Consider the following 22,023-nt stretch of genomic DNA (forward strand, 5'->3'; position numbering starts at 1 on the left):
CATATAACTGGCTTTTAACACTAGGATGTGATAAAACTGATTTTTTCTCTTGACTGACCATAAAAGGAAACCCAGAACGATGCCCACTGACTTGTAAGCAAATATGGGTGGATGATGGGGTACCATTCCTAGGTACAGTTGTGCATCATCATGACAACTGGTGCTCACGAGCTAAAACATTGACATGGGGGTATGCAAAATAAGAATTGCATCTGTTTTAGCAGTGATAAAAATAAGGATGAGGACCTCCAGAAGACACTTTTAAGCTGTTGGCATTGTGACAGACTAACTGGCTCCGAACAGCATAAATGGGCCAAACAGAGCTCACATGCTTTGATTGTCCTCACATGTCATCTGCCATAGATCTGTGTAACTCAATACAGCAATATGGAGCTCTTGATCACGTGTTGATTAGCTATGCACATTTTCCTTGCACTGGTACAGTAACTGCCGTGGTTAAGCAATCTTCATGTTATTTACAAAGATCCGTGTTAAATCTGATCTGTATCACAGATTGCTGGTCACATTCTGCATTGGTCAATTTCAGTGCGCAGCAAGGTCTCACAAATATGCAACACATAACAAGCTATTCTGAGGTTGAAAAGAATTAAGGATGCTGCCTGCATCCCTAGTTGAGTTGAGTTCAGGAGCTCTCAATTAAGACTAGCTTATGGCTGTATACACTGAACACCCCAGCAAAGCAGCTCTTGCCTGGTGAGGTATGCCCATTGCTAGATGGATCATTTAAATCATGACAAACTTTGCAGTAAATTGATATTCAGAGGTATACTTCACAATAGAAGATATCCTTTCTCCTCATTGAACAAATCTAACAGAAATTACATATTAGTAACATAAATATTATTGGAAGAACCTATCCAGAGCAGCAATACAATCAAAAAATTATACACACATATTAGTATAGTCATCCAGTTATGTCTTTGTTTTAATGATTTTTTTTAAACATTTGTATCATCAGACAAAACATTTAGGTCATGAGAAAATATTTATTTCCAACAGCATGGATTTTGAAAGTTATTGGAAGAAGGCATGTTCAATGCTATGATTTTTCTGATGCTGGGGCAGTTGAACCAGTGTGTAGTAGTGCATATATTAACCAGTTACTTCAAGGAAATGGCAAAAAGACATAGTGAAATAGGAAGTGAGTACAAACATTCAAGGCAGTAAAAATGCAGAATACTGACACATGGCTGAAAAATGTACTTTTGTAATGCTCTTTTAGTATCACACAAAACTAGCAACTCACTTTAAAACATTCTTTGTCAGCAACCATACTTGTGACCGTATGAAATTATTAAATTTAATACAGTCTTTCAGCTGGAAGAGATAATAAGATCTAACGCTCATATCAAATGCTTGATTTTGTTAGCTTTGTTAATTAAGATAGTTTCAAGGTACTGCACCGGTATCACATAAAGTTGTTTTTTTTTTTGTTTTTTTTTTTTTTTTAATTGACTTGTACAGAAACATGCAAGTAGTAATGCATGAGGGTTTCATATATTTGATTATAATTTGATAGACTATTGATAGAGCACACCAAGCTTTTTTTTTTTGTTACATTTTATGCTGAACTGTTCCATTTCCACACCTACCAATTGCTATTACAGTTCTCATGGCTTATCAAGATAAGCCAGATAGTGGAGAAAGTAAAAATGTCTTTACTTAGAACATATATTAATGAAAAAAAATCTCTTATAGATAGATATCTATCTACATATAATTAAGATTACATGGCATTTTTATCAGCATGAAATGTAAAAAAAAAAGTCCCCCAAACATCCTAAAATAGTAGGAAAACACAGTTTACTAGCATAATAAATTCTTATGCCAGTTTTGTAATAAGGCTTCAGTTTTTCTGATGAATGGGACTACATTTTTAAGTAGGTTTCTGTATACATTTTGTTATTATAAGTGTTTTATGTCACAATATACTTTTAATAAAATAAAAACTCTTGTGCTGTAATTAAAGATAGCTAGTTACCATTTAGACAAATACAGCCTTTTAGAGAGTAGGCTGTGTCTAAAGTATAAGAAGTAGAATTAAGGTGCTTCCATATTTTTGCTTTCATTCTTAAAAAGTACCACACATAAACAAAAGCTGCAATAATTGCTTGTGGACATGCTTTTCTTTGGCTTTTACCACATTTTCAATAGCATGTGATCTCCCATTGGTGAATTTTATATTAATTACTTACTTGATTTCATAAAAATTGTATTGTAAAACTTAATGAAACAAAATGTTGGATGTATTTCCTTTGTCACAGCTACACTTTTTCTCTTCCTTTCAGAATTTTGATTTACATCAAGCAATAACTGCAAGCAACAATAAATTTAAAGCTAGATTTTTGCATGTTGTAAACTGGATAGGACCAGGAGTTACTGACAAAACCAGCTGGTCATGCAAGTTTAGCAAATTGTCTGTATTCCAACGCATTGCCATCTAATCTGTCCTGTTTCCCCTGACACATACTAACACAATGAAGCTGGACAATGGTTGAACAGCAAGTGCATGTGATAGTTCTGGCAAGACTTTTTTTTTTTTTTTTTTTTTTGATTAAGCACATATTTATCCATGAGGGACTAGAAAAGCAGGGCCTTTTTCTTCAGGTCATTCCGCTTCCAAAGTGCCAGACGATCAAATTCCTCAATGCTCATTTTGAAGACTTCCTGGAACTCTTCAGGGGACAAATGCCTCTTGAAAATGAAAATAAAAAAGTATCATTAAGCTCTTCTGTACACAGGCACATTTCTGCCCTTCCTAAGCTTTAAAACACACCACAAAATAATTCATTTGTATTTACATTTAAATTCCCAAATTCTGGAAGAAAACACATCAAAACCAAACCGGCTTACAACAGCTGGGCAGTGAAATTGTTAGCACTAGCAACTTTTGAAAAAACAAATCTTTTCAATATAGTTCCAACTGAGTGGAAGCTACAGTCTTCAGGAAAAAGATGTATTTATATATGGTGCACGATGACAGAGCACACTGAGACAAATTTAAGCGACTCCTGGACTTTAAAGAAACTAATAACAATGTAATTTCAGAGTTGGATTTGTTTTGCCTTGATCTTTAATGAGAGCTATGGACATCACACTGGTTCATTAATAGCAGCCTTGTAACAAAGGAGAGAGCACACTGCTAAATTCTTAAATCCAGAATGTGATTATCCACGGGGATAGACTTGTACCAGGAGCCCAAGCTGGATAAAGCTTTTTTTAAATGCCAAGAACTATGCTTTTATTTGATGTTTTCATATATGAGACAAACACAAAAAGGGTAGAATAACAACTTTAAGAATTGGAACTAGGTAGGATAATGAATGTATACAAAGTTTGCCTAACAATTACTAGTATACCTGCAGAAAATGCTGAAAAGATAAATGTGTGAATTAGAAATGAAAAGCATACAAAATTCTTTTGATAACTGTGGGCTAACTTTTATTCAAGCATTTTAGTACTATCAATCAAGGTCCTGTTTCCATTGTCTTAAGCATACACCGTCTAAAAGGGACAGATTAACTGCAATGAAAATTACAAATTTATTATTTATTTTTTTTAACACATCCTCTCATTTTCCACAAGACTTTCCTTGAAACCTTTCTGCTATTATCCAAAATTCTGGCAGGGACCACGCTAACGTGCCCTAATAATGCCACAATGGTTTATCTGACTATGGTGGACATGACCTCACTGGCACTATCTTACACAGCTATTTTTTTTTGACAAATTTGAAAGCAAAATTTTGATTTCCACTTATTAACGTTGAATTTCTCTTTTTAATGTAAATTACACATGGAAAATTTATGAATTTGTTTGCAAAGTATGACTAATTACCTTGAATGGTCATTGTGGGCCCTTATGGTTTCCTAAAAAAGGACAGGCTTTCTATTTTTTTTGCCTTGAGATTCCACATTTTCAAATCAACACTGACTAAGAGTTTGGAAGTGAGCCTTCATTCTTCATTTGACCAATGATAGCAACCCAACATAAGCACTACGCATAGCATGGAACAAATACGCCATGCATATTTGGCAGAGGAGATCCTGTTTCACATGGAAATAAGCAACATCTGACAATGTATTTTAGAAAAAATCTCTCACTGACAGAATTTAATTCTACTGTGTTTGGAAAGAAAAAGAAACTTCTGCCTCCACTAACTTTGTTGTATTTTTCTGGTAACCTAGTGGATAAACTATAGCAAGCTTAACTTATTTTCTCAAAGTAAGGAACATGTCTATGAGCTGTGGGATTGAAAAAAAAAGTTTGGATGAGCATAAGGTATCATAGTTTGTTTTATCTTGCTTCTAGACTGTGGGCAACTCTTGAGATGTCAGCTCAAGAGAAATCAGTGACAAACTGTAGTTCATATTCCAAAAGAAAATCAGAAAGCTTGTACCTTGCAGGTAAATCCAGTAAATCCAGTGACCATTATTCAAAACCATAGTAAACTATGATTTTAAAAAGAATAATTGCTCCTTTTTTTTTTTTTTTCCTGAATTATGTTATAAGATTTTTTCCTAGGAATTGCTATAGTCTCATCAGATCTATTTCAACACTGAAAGAAAAACTGTAAGTGCTACATCAGGCCACAGGTCCTTTCTGCAAGGTGCTGAATACTTGCTACAGCTCACTACCACAAGAAGCTTGCCACCAACCTCAAAAAAAAAAAGCTCTGCAATTCCTCCTTTCCTCTCCAAGGCAGAACTTTCACATTTATCATTTTGCTCTGCCCTCAGAGTTAATGAGCTTTGAGTCCACATGCATCTATCCAAGCCAATAAAAATTAGATATGCTCTCTACTCCTGCTTATATGCAGATGACATCACTTTCATTCCTTGCATGCACTAATTTTCTAATTCTACTAAAGTTTGGTTTTATACCAGCAACTTTTTTTTTTTTTTCCTCATAGAAGTCCTCAGTTGGTGCAGCCTGCTCCAAAAGCAGCTGAGAGTTTCCAGTCCAAGAATACCAACTAATAGCAGAGATTGAGATGGGGAAAGGATGAGCTCTCTTATTTTTACCTCCCACTCTACTAAGCAGTTACTTTTTGCTTCTAAGTCTCCTCTATATACTGTACCTCATGTCAAGGACTAAGCTACCAGACTGCAATATCAGCGAAGTTTTTTACATTATTAATGCAATACCCACACTCAAACTTAATTCTAGTAGGAGGTAAAATTAATTCTAGTAGAAAGGAAAACTTCCTCTTTGGTTTGAACCCTCTCTGAGGACAGCCATCTATGCCCAGTGTCGCATGATTCCCACTGTTTTTCCTGCATCTCAGAAATTTTCACCATCCCTTTTTTAAGCATCATGGGCTTTGGGACCAACACTAGCAGCAGCGATGATTACAGTTCTGTCTGCAGATTTTGGAATAACCCTTGATCCCTGAAAGATGTTGTCAAACTGGTGACATTTCAGATAAAAGCAACAAATATAATCATGGGTTGCAGAGTTTGATTTATGAGGAAAGACTAAAAGGCCTAAGTATGTAAAATTGTAGCCAAATGATGACTAAGGGAAAATATGGTAAATGTCTACAAATAGTTGAAGGGTCTAAACGCCATGGGAATAGGCCAGTGTGGGAAGCTTATGTTCATACTTTTCTTTATATGTGTGATGTTAAATTTTGTCTGCACTGTTGTTGGACTTTCTTAAACCTTATAGCTTTCAGACCTAAAGCTCTTCCCAAAGGCAGAGAAAATAGACTGCTAAGAAATATTAGACTGATTTTTCTTAGGTATTTGAATATTAATTTGTATTAGCTGAAATGCTCTCATGCAGAAGCATTGCCTTTTCTCATTAGTCAAACAAAAGAAGGGAAAATGAAAATTATTCATAGGGAATAGGGCAGGATATTCATCTTGAGGTATGAGATAAAATACGTATGAGGCCAAGAATGTGATTTCAGATTTGTTTTTTACTTTTTATTTTTTATGATTGGATCAGCTTAAAATATCCAGCTATGTTAATGCTGCATAATTGGGTCATTAAATGAAAAGCCCAAGTTATAAGCAGAAGTAACTTTTTTTTTTTTTTTTTTTTTTTTTTGGCCTTGTTTACAGGTGTTTTACAGTATGCCAGAAACCACTTCCTAACTCCCTTTGTGACAATTTGGACGCATTCAGACAGCTTAATCCAATCTACTTCTCTGCTCTGCTTCAATGGCAAAGTTGTACACAGTGCTGACACTGAGGAGAGGTACACAGGACAAGGCTAAGGCCCCTGTCTGAACACATCCTAACTGGCTGTATTTAGATTAGCTTAGTTTGGAAGCTGCATAGTGATGTTAACATGATGCTGCCTGAAAGCCTTTGTAAAAGATAATGTAAATAACTTAAATATGGTTCTTCACTGAAATGGCTGCTAACCTGGAGCCATTGGATGGTTGCAACATTCAACATTTTGGATATATTTAAATGTTATCACACTGGAAAAGACTACTGCATCACATTGTTTCAATAAAATCATATTAATCGGAGCCTTATAAAGTCAATAGCGTTCAGTCTTTTCTTCTGGACAACAGTTTGTGTCAGTTTGCATGGGAAAAGAGAAAAAGACAGTGAGATTCAAGTTCAGCAAAGTGCTGTATCTGTAATTCCTCATTTGCATGTTATCTGAAATATGGCACAGTGCTGCCTGAAAAGGGTAACCATGCCTTTGCTGTAATCATGTAGCTAGCTCTCCTAAAACATAGAATTAAATGCAAAAAGAATTTAAATGCAAATGCTTTAATGATATGATATACAGAACTAGAGGGCTGAGCTAAATCTCTCTACTGCATTGCAACCACTAAAATGGAAAATCCTCATGTTCAACTAAGCATGATCATTAAGATGAGCAGTATAGATATGTGCTCAATTTTAATTTCCCAGAAGAAAAGTAATCAGTTGCACATTTTAACTCAGAAAGAAGTGATGCTTTTTGCTGTAAATTAACGAGGCTTGTTTCTGTTTTTCTGTGGCACGCTAAAAAGCCACTAATCATTCTACATGTAAATAGAGTTATAATGTTTATTTAATTCAATGAGATTTCTTTTGCACAAGAAAAATCGTGCTTTTAATGTAATTCAGAGATCTTCAAAACTAATACTTAGGAACATGGCATTAGTGTGAATAAGTCACAGTAAGGAAAAATTGCAATTAACTTACAGCTGTACCGTAGTAAGCGGGTCATGCTACATAACTGCATTTATTCTGTGTCAGTAATTGGATGGGAGTCCTGAAGTGAAAACTTGCTGATGTAGGAAATTCAGAGGATATCATACTTCCTCATAAGTCAATACTGAACCAATGAACCAACACAGAGGATGGCAGGAGTTGATGAGTTGAAGATAAGAAAAATCAAAGTCCTAATTCCTAGGGGTTATTTAAAACATCTGGCTTGTTTCTCTTTTTGTTTTTGTTATCTTATGTACATAGGAAACTGCGGCTAAGTATTATATTGCCTTTGCTACTGTGCACTCTGTTGTATAGAATGTAATTTTAAATAGTTGTCCAATTAAATTAATTTTTGTTCAGAGTCCTTGTAATACTTCCAACTTATGCTCCACAAAATCTAGAAGTAAAAGCTATAGGATCTTTACCGGAGTCTTGAAAATGCAAAATACTCAAACTAAACTTGAATTTATCCAAAAAATTAACCATGGGTATGCATACATGTAAGTAAACAAATTTTAGTTCTTTAGGGTAATGCAGAGACTGTACTGATGGGATATAATCTTACTTCCTATATTAAAATTTAGTATGCTAGACGTATCTTAACTGAATATATTTGGAATAAAAATAGCCTGTTCCTTTCTCCCTTCTTCTGCTCCTGTCCCCCTCCTGTCCCGCAATTCCCTTCTCCCATTTCTCTAGAATTTTGACCAAATGTCACTTTCAGATGCCCAAACATATGTTTTTGGAAAAAAATCTCTTTGATGTACTGAATTTTAAATCCTTATTTTGCAGCATCAAGATGAACACTCCTCTGCATTCTTTCTGTTGCACTGCAGGGGCTCAGAAGGCTTTTCAGAGGCTTCTTCTAAGTCTACTGCATGGCTCATTACAAAGCTATAATTAGCCATGTGCCATGTTCCCAAGGGAATATTGAATGTTATCCTCATCTACCAAGTAATTAAGCTTCATGCCTAATAAATATTTTAAACTATTAAGTAATTATATGATAGGGGAAAGGAAAGTTAAGAAATGGCAGGAGTTGCCACCTCATGAACTTTAAAAGTATGAAGAGAGAACTGGGGCAACTCCATTTATAAGGGCCTTGTTTACAAAGGAATATATATATATAATATATATATATATAATTTATATAATATATATATATATAATTTATATATTTATAAGGTAGGAAGTGCTGCAATTGCGGTTTTGCTAGAACATGACACTTAGTCACAAAACTGACTAGTTGGGGCACTTTGTGCAATCAAGTGTTTGCAGGAGGTGTATACCCCCTTTTCTTCTCTGCTTCCACATTGCAATGTGGGTCCCCAGGAAGGCTCCCAGAAAGAGCAGTACAACAGAAGCAGTAAGAAAGGGAGTTTGAAACCCCTATCACTTGCCAATGTAATCCCTAGCATCCATACAATGCTCCTGGATCTGTGAATATATGTCATTTAGTATCTCACAGTATCATGAAACTCCACAGAGAATCTGCATTCCACTGAACAGCACTACTATGGGGTACTTACAGTTCAACCTGTCATGAAAGAAGGCATATACAAAATATTCTGTAGTAGTACAGTACATTCAATATTTTCCCTGTTTGAGTAATTATGCAAGAAGCTGAAAAGATACAAGTATTTCAATCAGTGATATCAATACATTCCCTACAAAGTGGTGTAAGAAGAACATCTCTAAGGATAACTTATCCCATCATTCTGTCATTCAACCAAATGAGCTTTTATATACTGCCATTTATGTAAGTAATTGCCTTCAACTTACTGCTGATAAGGATACCATTAAGAAAATGATTCATAAATAAAATTAAAACTATGAATCCATGGTAAATTAAGAAAATATATAGAAGATCTTGAGTTTCAAAAATTTAAGACATGTAAGTGCAGTTTTCTTAGAAGAGGGAGACATAGATGATTATTAAACTGGAAAATCCAATAAAGGTATTTACTGTGTATTCATGGATACTAGTGCTAACACTTGCTTGGATATTTGTCGCAGACTCACACCTGGGGCTCAGAGGTTTGGTTTCTGGTGATCTATCTGTGGTCTTTGGGCCTTATCCAAAAAAAGTACACTGAAGTCAACATGAAACTTTCCACATACACTTGCTTTAGGTTCAAAATACCTTGCTCCTAAAGCAGATTTTCCAGTTTTCCTTAATTTGGGTTTTCGTGTATCCACAATACTCATTCTCCACATCTGATCCCTCTTCAGTTCTACACTGGTTCCACTCTGGTAGGAATTAGCTCTATTACATATCATGTCATTTCTAATGTGTGCTTTTGTTTTGCAATGGCTCCTTTCATAAGGACTTTGAAAATTGATATAGACATCCAGCACTGATCACAACACAAGCATATGCTTAGAATAAGAAACACAACATGAATGTTTTGCAAGTTAAACAGTGTGAAGTTCCACTAAAGTCAGTGAACTGCACTTTTTCATGCCAGGTTATGAGCTTCATTGTGAAGTGAACTTAAAATTCAAATTTAGCTTCAAACTACAAACTGCTCTTCCCCATGTTAAAACACATAACATTCCACTTTTGCCTTGATTTTTCCCATCCAAGCTCTAGAGGAGGTGGCACATACAACATTACTTGTATGAATGACATCTACAAGCTGGGGCTGTTATAAATTCAAACTGAATTACTGGAATCCATTCCTAAAATGGTTGCAGCCCAAATGGCTTGAACCCAGGGCAATTGTTGAATAAAAACTAGTGGAAAAAATCTCATCCTTAAAACAGATCCAGACAAGCAGTTTCAGGAGGAAAAGCATGTTTGAATTAATGTTAGTGCTCTGTTCAAACAAGACCGCACCCATGTTTAAATCTCTGATTTCTGTTTACAAGAGAACAAGGTGGCAGATGAAGGTTTGCTACTTGACATTCCAGAATATTTTTTTCCTTAGTAATTGTTTCAGTTAAGCAAAGAATGAACAGGCTCAAACAGAAGTGGAATAATATATTTTCTACTGTATTGGATGGGCATGAATGAATAATGCTTTTAACTCTGACATTCAAAAGAAAAGGCTAGAGAAACTCAGATGCATCAAGATAAGAAAATCAAAAGAAAAAAATAAATGATGTTTTCTAAATGGACTTTCCAAAAAAGACTCTAACTATGTTGACTTTCAAAACTACCAGCCTGTGACCAGGAAAGAAATATTATCCTCTGTGATAAAAGCAACTTCCGGAGAAAAATAAATAAATCTATGTGGTTGCGCATGAGCCATACTCAAAAACAGACGAGCAATATCCAGTGTAAGCTAAAAATATCAAGCACATTCTTTTAGGAGCCCAAGGAAAAAACTGTAAAAGGTATTCAAGTGCTTAAAAGTGGCACAAATATTTTCAAAAGTGTCCATAGGCCTAGCTTCTGTTGGAGAAAATACAGACCACATGGAACACTACTCAGAAAAGAGCAGGTAAAGAATGTGCTTATTTATACCATCCAAAGGTGATGTCTTAGCCCCAGAACATCAATATTTAACCCTCTGCATAATAACATGAACCTTTTGATAAAATGTTCCAAATGCACCAAAGTATTTATTTTTTCAATGCTATTGCAGCAAAAGTAACCTAGAATCCTATTTTGTGATTAGATTACTTTACATTAAGGCCTTGTCTCCACAGAACATATCATGATAAGCAAATTAAGGAGCTATGGAGGTCTTCAGAGTGGGGCTGACTTTTAATCACATCACTCAGGGCCTTGTCCAGATGAATTCTAAATGCTGCTTCAGCCTCATGGGTAACTGCTGTTCCAGAGCTTTACTCTCCCAGTGAGGAGCTTCTTCCTTATATTTAATTGTAACTGGCCTTCCTGCAACTCATAACTGCTGCCTCTCAACCCTTCAGAGCCTACATCTGAAATGGGCATGATTTCTCTATAACCCCTTTACTGCCAAATTGTGCTGATGACTCACGTTCAGCTTATCATCAGGACCCTTCTGCAGAGCTGCTCCCCATCTTATGTTTCTGAATGGTGTTATTCCATCACAAGAGCCAGAATTGTGGTTTATCTTTGTGGCACTTCATGAGGTCACTATTGACTCACTCCTCTGTCCTCTCCAGGCCTCTTTGAATGAAAGTGCTGCTCTGTAGAGTATCAACTACTCTCCTTCCAGTCTGTGTTATCTGCAAACATGGTGAGGGTGCAATTCCTTTTCTTCACCCACATTGTATAATCCAGTCCCGTGTTACTGTTTATATCACCTAAATTAACTTGTTCTTCAACATTTCCCCTTATAACTGCTTGTGGGAATGCTGTTGCATTCAGCTAACATTAGAATAAAAAGCAGCGTGGTAAAGAGAAACTTCTTAAAAAATCCTGGGCCAAATCCTTATCTTTTGTAAATTTCTCACATTTCTAATCAGCTTATATCAGAAGATCCAGGCTATTCATTCAAAATCAGAGTGCTGGTAATATATTTAAAAATCAGCATGTCATTTATTATAACTAGTTCTCAGTGCTGTGTGTATTAGCTCACTGTTGGCATAAGCATCTCCTCTAGGAGCACAAAGAACTGAACTACTTCTGCCTCACTGCTGAGTTAGAACAATCAAACAAAAACATGCCGAGTGTTTCTACGTTTACACATATGTGGTTTTGAAGAAAGAATTCCTATTATTTTAAAGGATTTATTACCAGTTGAGCCCTCCTAATCTCCAGATGCCTCTTAGGCTTAGAAAAATATGCATTTTTAGAAGGAAAAAAAAATATTATTTATAAGCCTTGAAACAGATTTCTTATGCAACAAGTAATCTAAAAAATACTCACAAGGGGAGCAAAGATAGGCAAACACTACCAAACATTAAAACCCCACCCTCCTGCAATCCTTGACCATTAGCAGAAACTTTCATGGCTGCCTCCCTTAATCTGACTCAAGGAGCTAATACCTTTTATGTGAGTTCACTTTTCATGATAAGAACATTCTCTACAGGAAACTTTCCTTGTAATAAGGAATCAGAGAACAGTGCCTTCTCCATGACATCTATGCTGGATCATTCAAAGTTCATAACAAACCCTGTTTCACAAAGAGGAGTTTGCTTCTAGTCAACTTGCAAGGGCTTTTAAAGAAATGTAGCTCATGCAGATATACTGATCTTACTGCGACTAAGCAGACCAGGAAATCAGAGATATGATGTGTAAGAGATTTTAACTGCCTTAGGACAAGGCAAGATCACTTTCAAGTTTGACAGTTAATTGAAACCAATGATTTTAACATTTCCTTTCACCAACACCACATCTATCCTCCTGTCCCTACCCATCACACCTAGGAGCTAGTTTACATTTGCAGTGGTGAGAACAAGGTAAGACTTTAGCCTGAGAAACTGATGGTAATAAAGCTATAATATTAGAACATTGACTCTGAAAATATTTTCTGAGATAAACCACTCTACAGTTTGGATAATACACAGGCTTAGCAGTGCTATCATCCTCACCATTTCTGCAGGCAAAATACAGCCCCTTCAAGAGTGAATTGGCTTTGCAGGATGAAAACAGAAGCTGGCAGCCCATTCTGCTTGGAGGGAGCATTTGCCTCCTGGAGATTTGTGAGCATTGAATCACACTTTTTAGAGAAAGTGAAACATAGCTTAAAAAAAGGTTAGAAATCTAACCTTACTGCTTACTTCCAGTATTCACAGCGTTGCCTCCAATATCTTAAGGATATCAAAAAATGCTAAATGGGTCCTCTACTAATGGACTGTGTATATATGTGTGCATGTGTGTCTAATCTCTGTCTGTTCCTGTGGAAACTTATAAACCCACGTACTCTTGGGCTGATGAAGTCCTGGGTCTTGCCCAACCTTGAAATCCACTGAATGTACAAGTCAGCAAACAAGTTACAACCTTCTTCTTCTGCCACAAGAGGAAATAATGACAAACTGCTTTTCTACCCAAAGCTACCTATTTCCAGCAATCCTTTAACACAAAAGAGTGGGACAGAGAAGAGAAGAGGCTGGCAAGTGAAGGCAACAGTTTAATCCTGTCACTCAACTCTGCATATGGTTTGAATGCATAGATGAACTGCTGTCTCTGTTTTTCCAGTAGTTATAATCCTTTTAAAATGTTGCTAATTTAATTGTTAAAAAAAAAACAAACAAAACACACCTACCAATCCCTAATAAATGTAAGATGGTCTACAAAAGGGTCATTTGTAGACACACATGTTTAACATAGTGCAACAATCAGCAGATCGGTCTGGTCCCCTTATCGCTTTTCTGCTGCAGGTTTGAAGCAGACCTTGTTTATTGTTCTTTTGCAAACCTCTGTGAGATCTTTGAAGTGGTTGTGCTTCTTGAGCCATCAGGCACAGAGCTGCACCTGGGGTGAAGCAGACTGAGCAACTCTAATGTTAAACAAACAGCAGTCGCAGCTGAGGAGAGTGTATGAGTTATTGATAATGGCAGTCAGGATGTGCATGATCCATCCAAAGCAAACTATATGTTGTCTTAAAAAAGCAAGCTGGAGCTGCATTTGGTATTCAGACAAGCCTGATGTCTTTAAACAAAGATGCAATTTTTAAAAATACACAAACATATATATGTGTACATAAAAGAATCCTTTATAAGATGTGTCCAGATGAGTATCCTCCCAACTCCCTGCTCCTTCTTCTGGATTCATTATGCTTTTTATTATGGATCTCATACCTTGCTATATATCAGGCTTAAAACAGAACACTTTTGAGGCTGTCTTATCCTTACAATCAAATCCATACCATTTGTGGGGTAATCAAGCAACAAGCACATTGAACTACTTAAGGAATGTACAGCATTTCCAAAATATACAGTATGTTTAAGAATTCTATATATGATTTTGTTTTTGTTTGCTTTATGATATTTCTTCATTTCTTATAAAGTTATCATGTTAATAATACTATAAATTTATTTAAATATAAAACTTCCCCAAAGTCCAACATTGTTAATCACATATTTATTGTTGAAATCTCTCTTATTAATAATAATTAAAACAAAGGTACAAAAGCTTAATAATTTATTCAGTCCTGTCATTACTCAGGCAAAAAAATTAACTTTGTGAATTTTGCCTGAACATAACTTCAGGATTTGGCCTTTGGAAAAAAAGCTCCCCTCTATAATATCTGCATTTCTCCAGCTACATTACTACTCATTGAGAGAGGTGGGTGCTACTGCAAACTTATAGTACATTCTCATGTGATCATAGACCATACAGCCAAAAGGGGATGCTGAATGAGATAACAGACCTGTAACATAGTTCCATACATTAGAAGGATAATTGGAGCTTTTCTCTTTATTTTGTAATTCTTAGGTTATTCTAGGAGAGTTTATTTTTTTTAAATATGATCTGCAACGAATGAGTTTCTATCTACCCAGTTTTTATTCCCAATACCCTGTAAAATCATCTAATACTAAAGGGTTTAATTGCTGTCTTTGTGAAACACCATTCTATCACACATTTTGGGGGTTTTGGGCTACTCCACTTCAGTTAAATTGCCTATGTAATATAATATATATATATATATATATATATATATATATATATATATATAGTATGTACAATTGCCTTGGGACTGGTACTATTTAATATATTTTTCAATGACATAGACGGTGGGATTGAGTGCACCCTCAGCAAGTTTGTCGATGACACCAAGTTGAGTGGTGCAGTTGATACAACAGAAGGAAGGGATGTCATCCAAAGGCACCCGGGCACCAAAAGGGACATGGACAATCTTGAGAAGTGGGCCCACATGAAATGAGGTTCGATAAATTCAAGTGCAAGGTGCTGCACTTTGGCTGGGGCATTTCAGACATGAGTACAGACTGGAAGAAGAACTAATTGAGAACAGCCCTGCTGAGAAGGAATTGGTGAGGACTTTCATCTGGTGGATGAAAAGCTTGAAATGAGCCAGCAGTGTGCACTTGCAGAAGGCCAACTGCATCCTGGGCTGCATAAAGGGAGAAGTGGCCAGCAGGTGGAGGGAGGGGATTGTGCCCCTTTGCTCTGCCCTTGTGAGACCCCACTTGGAGTACCGCATCCAGGTCTGGGGCCCCCAGCACAAGAAGGATGTGGACCCATTAAAGTGGGTTCAGAGGAGGGCCATGAAGAAGATCAGAGGGCTGGAGCACCTCTCCTATGAAGAAAGGCTGAGAGAGCTGGGGATGTTCGGCCAGGAGCAGAGAAGGCTCTGGGAAAACCTCACTGCAGCCTCTCAATACTTAAAGGAGGCTTATAAAAAAGATGGAGAGCAACTTTTTGCTCAGTCAGATAATGACAGGACAAGGGGGAATGGTTTTAAACTAAAAAAGGAAAGATTTAGATTAGAGGTTAGGAGGAAATTCTTCACTCATTGGAACAACTTGCCCAGAGCTGTGGATGCACCATCCCTGGAGGTGTTCAAGACCGGGTTGGATGAGGCCCTGGGGAACCTGATCTAGTGGGTTGCATCCCTGCCTATGGCAGGGGGTTGGAATTAGATGGTCTTTAAGGTTTCTTCCAACGCAAACCTTTGATTCTGTGATATACTGGTGCTTTCAAATAAAATATTATATATAGTGTTATTTTGCTCGTTTCATTGCTGTTACTTAACTTGGGCTTAGGAATACATCAGATGGTAAACAGACAGGACAAAGACTTGCAAAGCCATCAAGCACATATCATTCCTACCTCCAGTCTGGTCCTGTCCACATCCTTAGGCAATTTGACACGAACTCTGTTTGTTACAATAAGGGTTTCATAAGGATAAATCTGTTAAAAAGACAAGAACATATGAACTCCAGCCAAATCTGATTCTGATTTGTGGAAATGACAGTGTGGGGAACTTACTAATATTAATGGTACATACTTGCATCCTTATTTGACAAATATTTCACTGGGACAAAATTGACAAAATAAAATAAATAAAAAAAAGAAGCACATGTAACCTTGCTAGGAAGTGCTGAATCTGATTGTTCTTCCAGTGTTGGAAAAGCCCTTCTTACCTTGTATTCTGCAAGAGAATGAGAATAGGTTCACAGTTTAGAATTTATAGGCTGCTTTTGAAGTCACCATTATGAACATATAGGTACATTAGTAATTTGTTATCCTACTACATTTCTCTTACAGTTTTCAATAGCTGTTGGATAACTGCATGCATTGTAAGCATTTGACCCCAATGGTCTCAATGCCTAGAACACTGAAGCAACAGTCCTTGAAATCAAAGGTTTATTACAGAAACTCCATCTCTTGATACCCCGTGAATATGGCAAAATTGGGAATTTCTCTTTATAAGAGGCTTTTGTGCAGAGTTAAGTCAGACTGTCATCCAAAAGTCCCGCCCATATTGTTCTTTACTGAAAACAGTTAAAATATATGGATTATTACAGGCATGTCATTTTGTGAACATACACAAAAATCATTAAGTTAATACAGTGTTCCAAGATGCCAACACCCTGCTCTTGGACTGACTGCAGTGGAAATAATGACAGCAATTGTTTTGTTTTTTGGGGGAGTAGGGTGGGGTGCTCCTGCATCTAAATTAACACAAGAGTATTCTAGCTAGGCCAGTGTTGATAGATATGACTGCAGTATGCTCATCTATTCTCATATACATCAATGATTAAATGCTACTAAGACATCCAGCATGTTTCCATAGAAATATTTTTTTTTTATGGTCAAAAAATTAAAATCAAAGATAAGTCTACTTTTCAAAATTTACACTCTCCATTACTCAGACAAATATTTTTATCAACACAGAGGCATGAAGTGTAGCATTGGAGTAAGATTCTTTAAAAAACAAGATTAAGTGTCTTGGAAAAAAACACCCTACTCTTCCCCATCAGAAGATGCATGTTCCTAAATTGCTCATCGCTTTTGAAAATTCTAACCCAATTTCCATATTAAGCATACAGTCCACTTAAACTGTAATAAAATAAATTAATGTAATGTAATTCTGCTTTTTGAATGCTGTACATCTTAGCCCTACTGTAGGACTAACAAGAAGCACAATGAACTTTATCTTTTTATCAGATACGGCTCAAAGAGTAATTAGCTTAAGTTTCTTCCTCTCTTTGACATGAGAACACCACCTGTTAAGCAAAGAGAATCATGGAGGCTGTTGCCATATATTCAGAATACTGGGATAAACTCAACATTGTTACATCACTTTGTGATGCAGGTGTCAGGCCTTTGTATTCAGTCAGATAAAAAGAAGATTCTCTGTGATGAACATGATACTGAGCTAGCTAGCTATCACTATCACATGAACCATGGGATGATATCAGAATAGTAACCCTTCTGGCAAGAAGTTAACAAACATCCTCAAAGGAAGAAAACATGAAGCGGAGTGGAAATGCTACTGCAATATACCTTTCATCCCCCAGCTTGCCTCCTGGTCTGTTTCGTATTGGCCCATATTTTCAGGCTAAAAGAGAAGAAAAAATGCAATGTAACAGCAAAATACACCATAAACCAACCCACACCACTCTGTGCACAATCAAAATACAGATCCTTATGAGACAGAAAGAGAGCAACATTTTTATTAGAAATTGACCTAATTGCTCTAAATGGGTATGCAGAGCACTCACAACACCCTTCAATCTACAGGAGCAAAGAAGGAGCTTTTCTTGTAGAAGTGGATGGAGTGTCAATAAGTGTACATCAAACTCTGAGGTAGTGCGGGTGCAGTGTACTGTCTACACTGTGAATTTCCATGGACCAATGAAAGATGGTGCTTGGGTGTCATCCAGGGAAGCAACTGCAAAGTCTTATCAGCCCATCTCACCCCTAAATCCTGTGGGTGTTTTTAAGCTCTGATTCTTAGCAATTTCCAATCAGGTTGAAAGGTGTCAGAAAGCCACCAGCCACTGTCATTTGAAGACCTGACATGAAGGTAAGCCTCCAATGCCTTTCCCTGCAATGCAGCGTTGTTATGACAGTCATCCCAGGAGACCTGATCACTTATGCTGCACTGAAACCTGTGTGTCTTATTCTGTTTTCTGCTTCACAACTGCAGATGCCACTAAGATCAGGGAGAACTGTCCATACGTGTCATAGCTTTGCTTGATCTATTGTCTTTTTCTTTGCTGGAAAATGCTATGACGATGACAGTTATTACAGGAGAAAGGCATTATTATTTTTTTTTCCACTAGCATATACACCATGTGCATATCCAGGCTCAGAACAAACAGCAAGGCTCCTTATTGTTTGTTTTTGTTTTATTGCATTATGCACCAATGGGATAGTTGATTAAAAACAACATACCAAAAAAGCTGGTATGAATCTGCAGTCTAAACAGAGCACTTTCATTCTGAGAAGAATTTGATATAAAGGATTTGATCATTTTCAACTTTCCTGAAATTTTCAGAGATGAGGTTGCACCCCTTATATGGGACAAATGCTGCCATCTGCTGCTTCCCTATCACATTACATGACTTAAACCTGCAAAAGTACAGCAAACACTGCATCTATACTTTCTGATGGCTTTGTTTCCTCAACAGTGCAGAGGTTGTGAGCAAGTTGATCTTTTGCTTGGTCCAGGTTACTGGTAACAGTTATTCTGAAAAGTCAGAAAAAAAGCTATTGACTCTGAAATGGGGACAGGTTTATCCAAACATTTTCAAATTCATAAATCTAATTTCCTTAAGTTGTGTTGCCATTGGTTTCTTTAGAGAGGAATTCAAGCAGTCAGGTATTTGAAATATCACAGGCACAATTAGTCTTGTAATATTAACTCAAAAGGATGGACAGTAACTACAGAAAAATCAGTTCAGCTGCTCTCTTACAATTACTTTCTTGTAGCTCCTACTAATAACCTATAGTTTAACTCATCACTGGAGAAGTTTAGGCCTGCTTATATACTTATGAAGCTTTCATATCTTTGTTTGGAGAAAAGAGGGAATTTGAATGAGGTCTTATCCATATAATTTAGACACAAATCAATCTTCAAAATGCAAGTGTATCTACGTATTCCCAATTTATCACCATTAACCATACTGTGTTTTTACCAAAAAATTTGAGACATGAACTGAGAAGACAAAATATCGAATGCCAGAGAGAGAGAGACCACAGTATCAGTGATGGATTTTTCCTGAGGAATTACAAAAAGATACATAATAAAGAATTAGAAAATGAACTCCTAGTCTTAATCTGATCATAATTTTGTTATGTATTTTGCTTTCTAGGTTGCTTCCTGCCGTTCTCTCTGCCTTGCTCCCTCCTGCCTTATATAATGACTACATGTATATATATACACATACCAAGAAGGAAAAAAAAATAAAAAATAAAGTGGTTTAAGAAATGCAAAGGTTATGGGCTGCTCCACCTTTGCTCTAAGATCATTCCTTGCCTAATGAAAGGTTTAACCCATCCCATCATTAATTCAAGTTATACTGTGGTCTGTTAATATATGCAGCTTGTACATTTTGGACCTTGGTCCAAAGAAGAAGAATCAAGATTCCCAATGCTCATGCCACACCCAATCAAAACGAAAAGACTCAGTCTTACTCCTGCAGGCAGACAAACTGTAACCCTCATAAGGTATGAATCTGTCAGGCAGGGCTCATAGCCAAAAAACTGTGAAGTGTTACTGCTGTGTATATTTTTAACTAGTTGCCTATTTATGAAACGCTATTACATGGAGAATGCGTTTCAATGTATACCTACCTGATGCAAGCCGTTCCTTCCATAACCAGGTAGAGAAGCAGATTTAGAATATGGAAATCCTATAAAAGACGTGATATATATATCATGATAATATTTTTTGTAAAGTCCTTTACAACTTAGTAGAACACAGAAATCAGGACAACAGCCAGAAACAGCAATTGCAAGGTAACTATGTATATTGTATTCATAGGATAAAATATAACTGAGTACTACTCATTTTAGAAGGATTAGTATCTTATCACTTAAGAGCAAACAATCAAACAAACAAACAAAAAAAACAGTCATTTTGAGTTCTTTAAAACTTACACTGCTTCAAGTGGAAAAAAAAAAAACAAACATAAATGAAAGTATGGCAATGGAAAAAGGAAATAAGTGAGAGCATAAATACTGAATAGAAAGGTTCTGCATAGATTAAATTCACAAAGTGAAGTTACCAGTAACAGAGTAGATCTAATATGGTGAAAAAAACTTTTAATATCTAGGCTAATAAGAAAGTTTGGGTGTTCTCTTTGTTGGTAAATGGACAAAAAGTGTTTTAGACTAGTTTGGTTTATAAAAATAATGCTGCATAGAAGTGGCAAGTTGAATCAGTTTAAATTCAACAGAAAATGAAGAAATGTGTCTGTAGTAAACGCTACTGATTTCAGTACAAGAAACTGATAAACTGAGGCAAAGAGTTAAGAGAAGTCACTTAGCTCAAAGAACTGAATGTACAAGTGTTCTTTCTGACAAAAATGCTAGCAATTTGTATCCAAAGGGGAATAAAGGAAGGGAATTCAGACCCAACTGGATTAATAAGTACCCTAAGGAGATTATTAGGAATAACCACATAGAAAGAAAAAACAAAAGATGGATCAGCAAAGAGCTCACAGTGTGCTGAGATAAAGTGAGAACTGCCAGGAGTCAAGCTGAGTTAAACATTGAAAATTATATTAAAACAAATAGCAAAAGGTTCTGCAGCTACACAAAAAAAAAGAGAACAAGAAAAGAAGAAATGGGATCACTGGGAATTATGCTGTCAGTACACAAGATGAAACCTAGGTAGGACTCCAAGACTAAAGGATTATTTCACCTCAGCTTTTAGGAACAAATTTAGAGTATGGAGCAATGATAGAAAAAGCTAATACAATAAGGGTATGCAAATGAATCACAATTGTGACAGAAACATAATTCAAAGCACTCTGTACTTAAACAAGGGAGCCAATAAGCTCACAAAAGATTGGAAGTCCAATTGCTTATATCATTGGAGAACAGCAATTGCAGTTTTTGTGTTTGAGAAGGGAAAAAGGTAGTCAGGACTTTTTTGACAGAAAATCAATTATATTCATGTAGATTTTGATTGGTTTAACATAAAAGTTAGAGACAGCATCATAGTTCTGTGGTTGTTTTATTTGCTAAGAGAAACAACTTCCACGCAAAATAAATTTTATTGGATCTCATCTAATAAAATATCATCAAAATGTTCCATATGTTGCCAAAGATGAAATTAAAGCTTCTGGAGAAGATGGAATTTATCAGAGGAATTTTAAGGTCAGTAAGGAAAAAATGAAATGTGAGAAATAGTGAAAACTGAGCAGTTCTCACTAGAGAGGGAAACGTCAGCATTAACTGGTGTGGAGTTGAAATTCCTTAATATTTTCACTAATAAACTGGACACCAAAAATAGTAATGGGCTAATAAACTTGGCTGTCTACACAGAAGTATAAAGAATTGCCAATATAGAGGAGGATTCCCCAATCATTAACTGGGAAAATCTTAATCATAAAAGTAATTGAAATGGGATGCAATTTAATAATTCATGGGAAAAATTGTACTTAGGGACTAATAAATATCCCAAACTTCTGCTATTTAAGCTCAGAGCTCATCATTTGGAAACAATGGAGACAGGCATAGTTATACAGCAACAAGGTGACCATTATAAATACACTTATTAACCTAAGTGTAAAAATGACAAAAGTTGGAAATGGCTGTCTTGATACCTTCAAGATATGGAAATAATTGTAGTGACAGGACATCATGGAAGGATGCTCTGTTCAGGTGGGTTAAATCAACTTCACTAGAACAATGGTCTACAGGATAACTGGGGCAATGAAAGCTCATCATATGAAAAATGGCTTTATGAAATTGACTTTTAATTTAGGAAAATTAAGACAAAAGTAAGAGATGTTTTAGAAATAAAATCTAACATCATGGAAG

General features: G+C 36.2%; 1 protein-coding gene across 8 annotated transcripts in view; it reads right to left on the reverse strand.

Annotated features, from left to right (window-relative positions):
* Nucleotides 1-926: 926 nt before the first annotated feature.
* The window catches only part of ABLIM2 (actin binding LIM protein family member 2), a 147,214-nt gene continuing 126,117 nt past the window's right edge, over nucleotides 927-22,023 (reverse strand). For all 8 annotated transcript variants that reach the window (XM_082759286.1, XM_082759283.1, XM_082759280.1 and 5 more), the window contains 5 exons: nucleotides 19,828-19,886; nucleotides 17,533-17,587; nucleotides 16,110-16,174; nucleotides 15,853-15,933; nucleotides 927-2,715 (listed from right to left, as the gene is read on the reverse strand). In XM_082759286.1, coding sequence (XP_082615412.1) covers nucleotides 2,602-2,715; nucleotides 15,853-15,933; nucleotides 16,110-16,174; nucleotides 17,533-17,587; nucleotides 19,828-19,886 — 374 coding nt within the window. In that variant the 3' untranslated portion in view covers nucleotides 927-2,601. The remainder of the gene's footprint in view (nucleotides 2,716-15,852; nucleotides 15,934-16,109; nucleotides 16,175-17,532; nucleotides 17,588-19,827; nucleotides 19,887-22,023) is intronic.

This window comes from Aythya marila, assembly GCF_965140915.1.
Source record: "Aythya marila genome assembly, chromosome: 4".
Taxonomy (NCBI): domain Eukaryota; kingdom Metazoa; phylum Chordata; class Aves; order Anseriformes; family Anatidae; genus Aythya; species Aythya marila.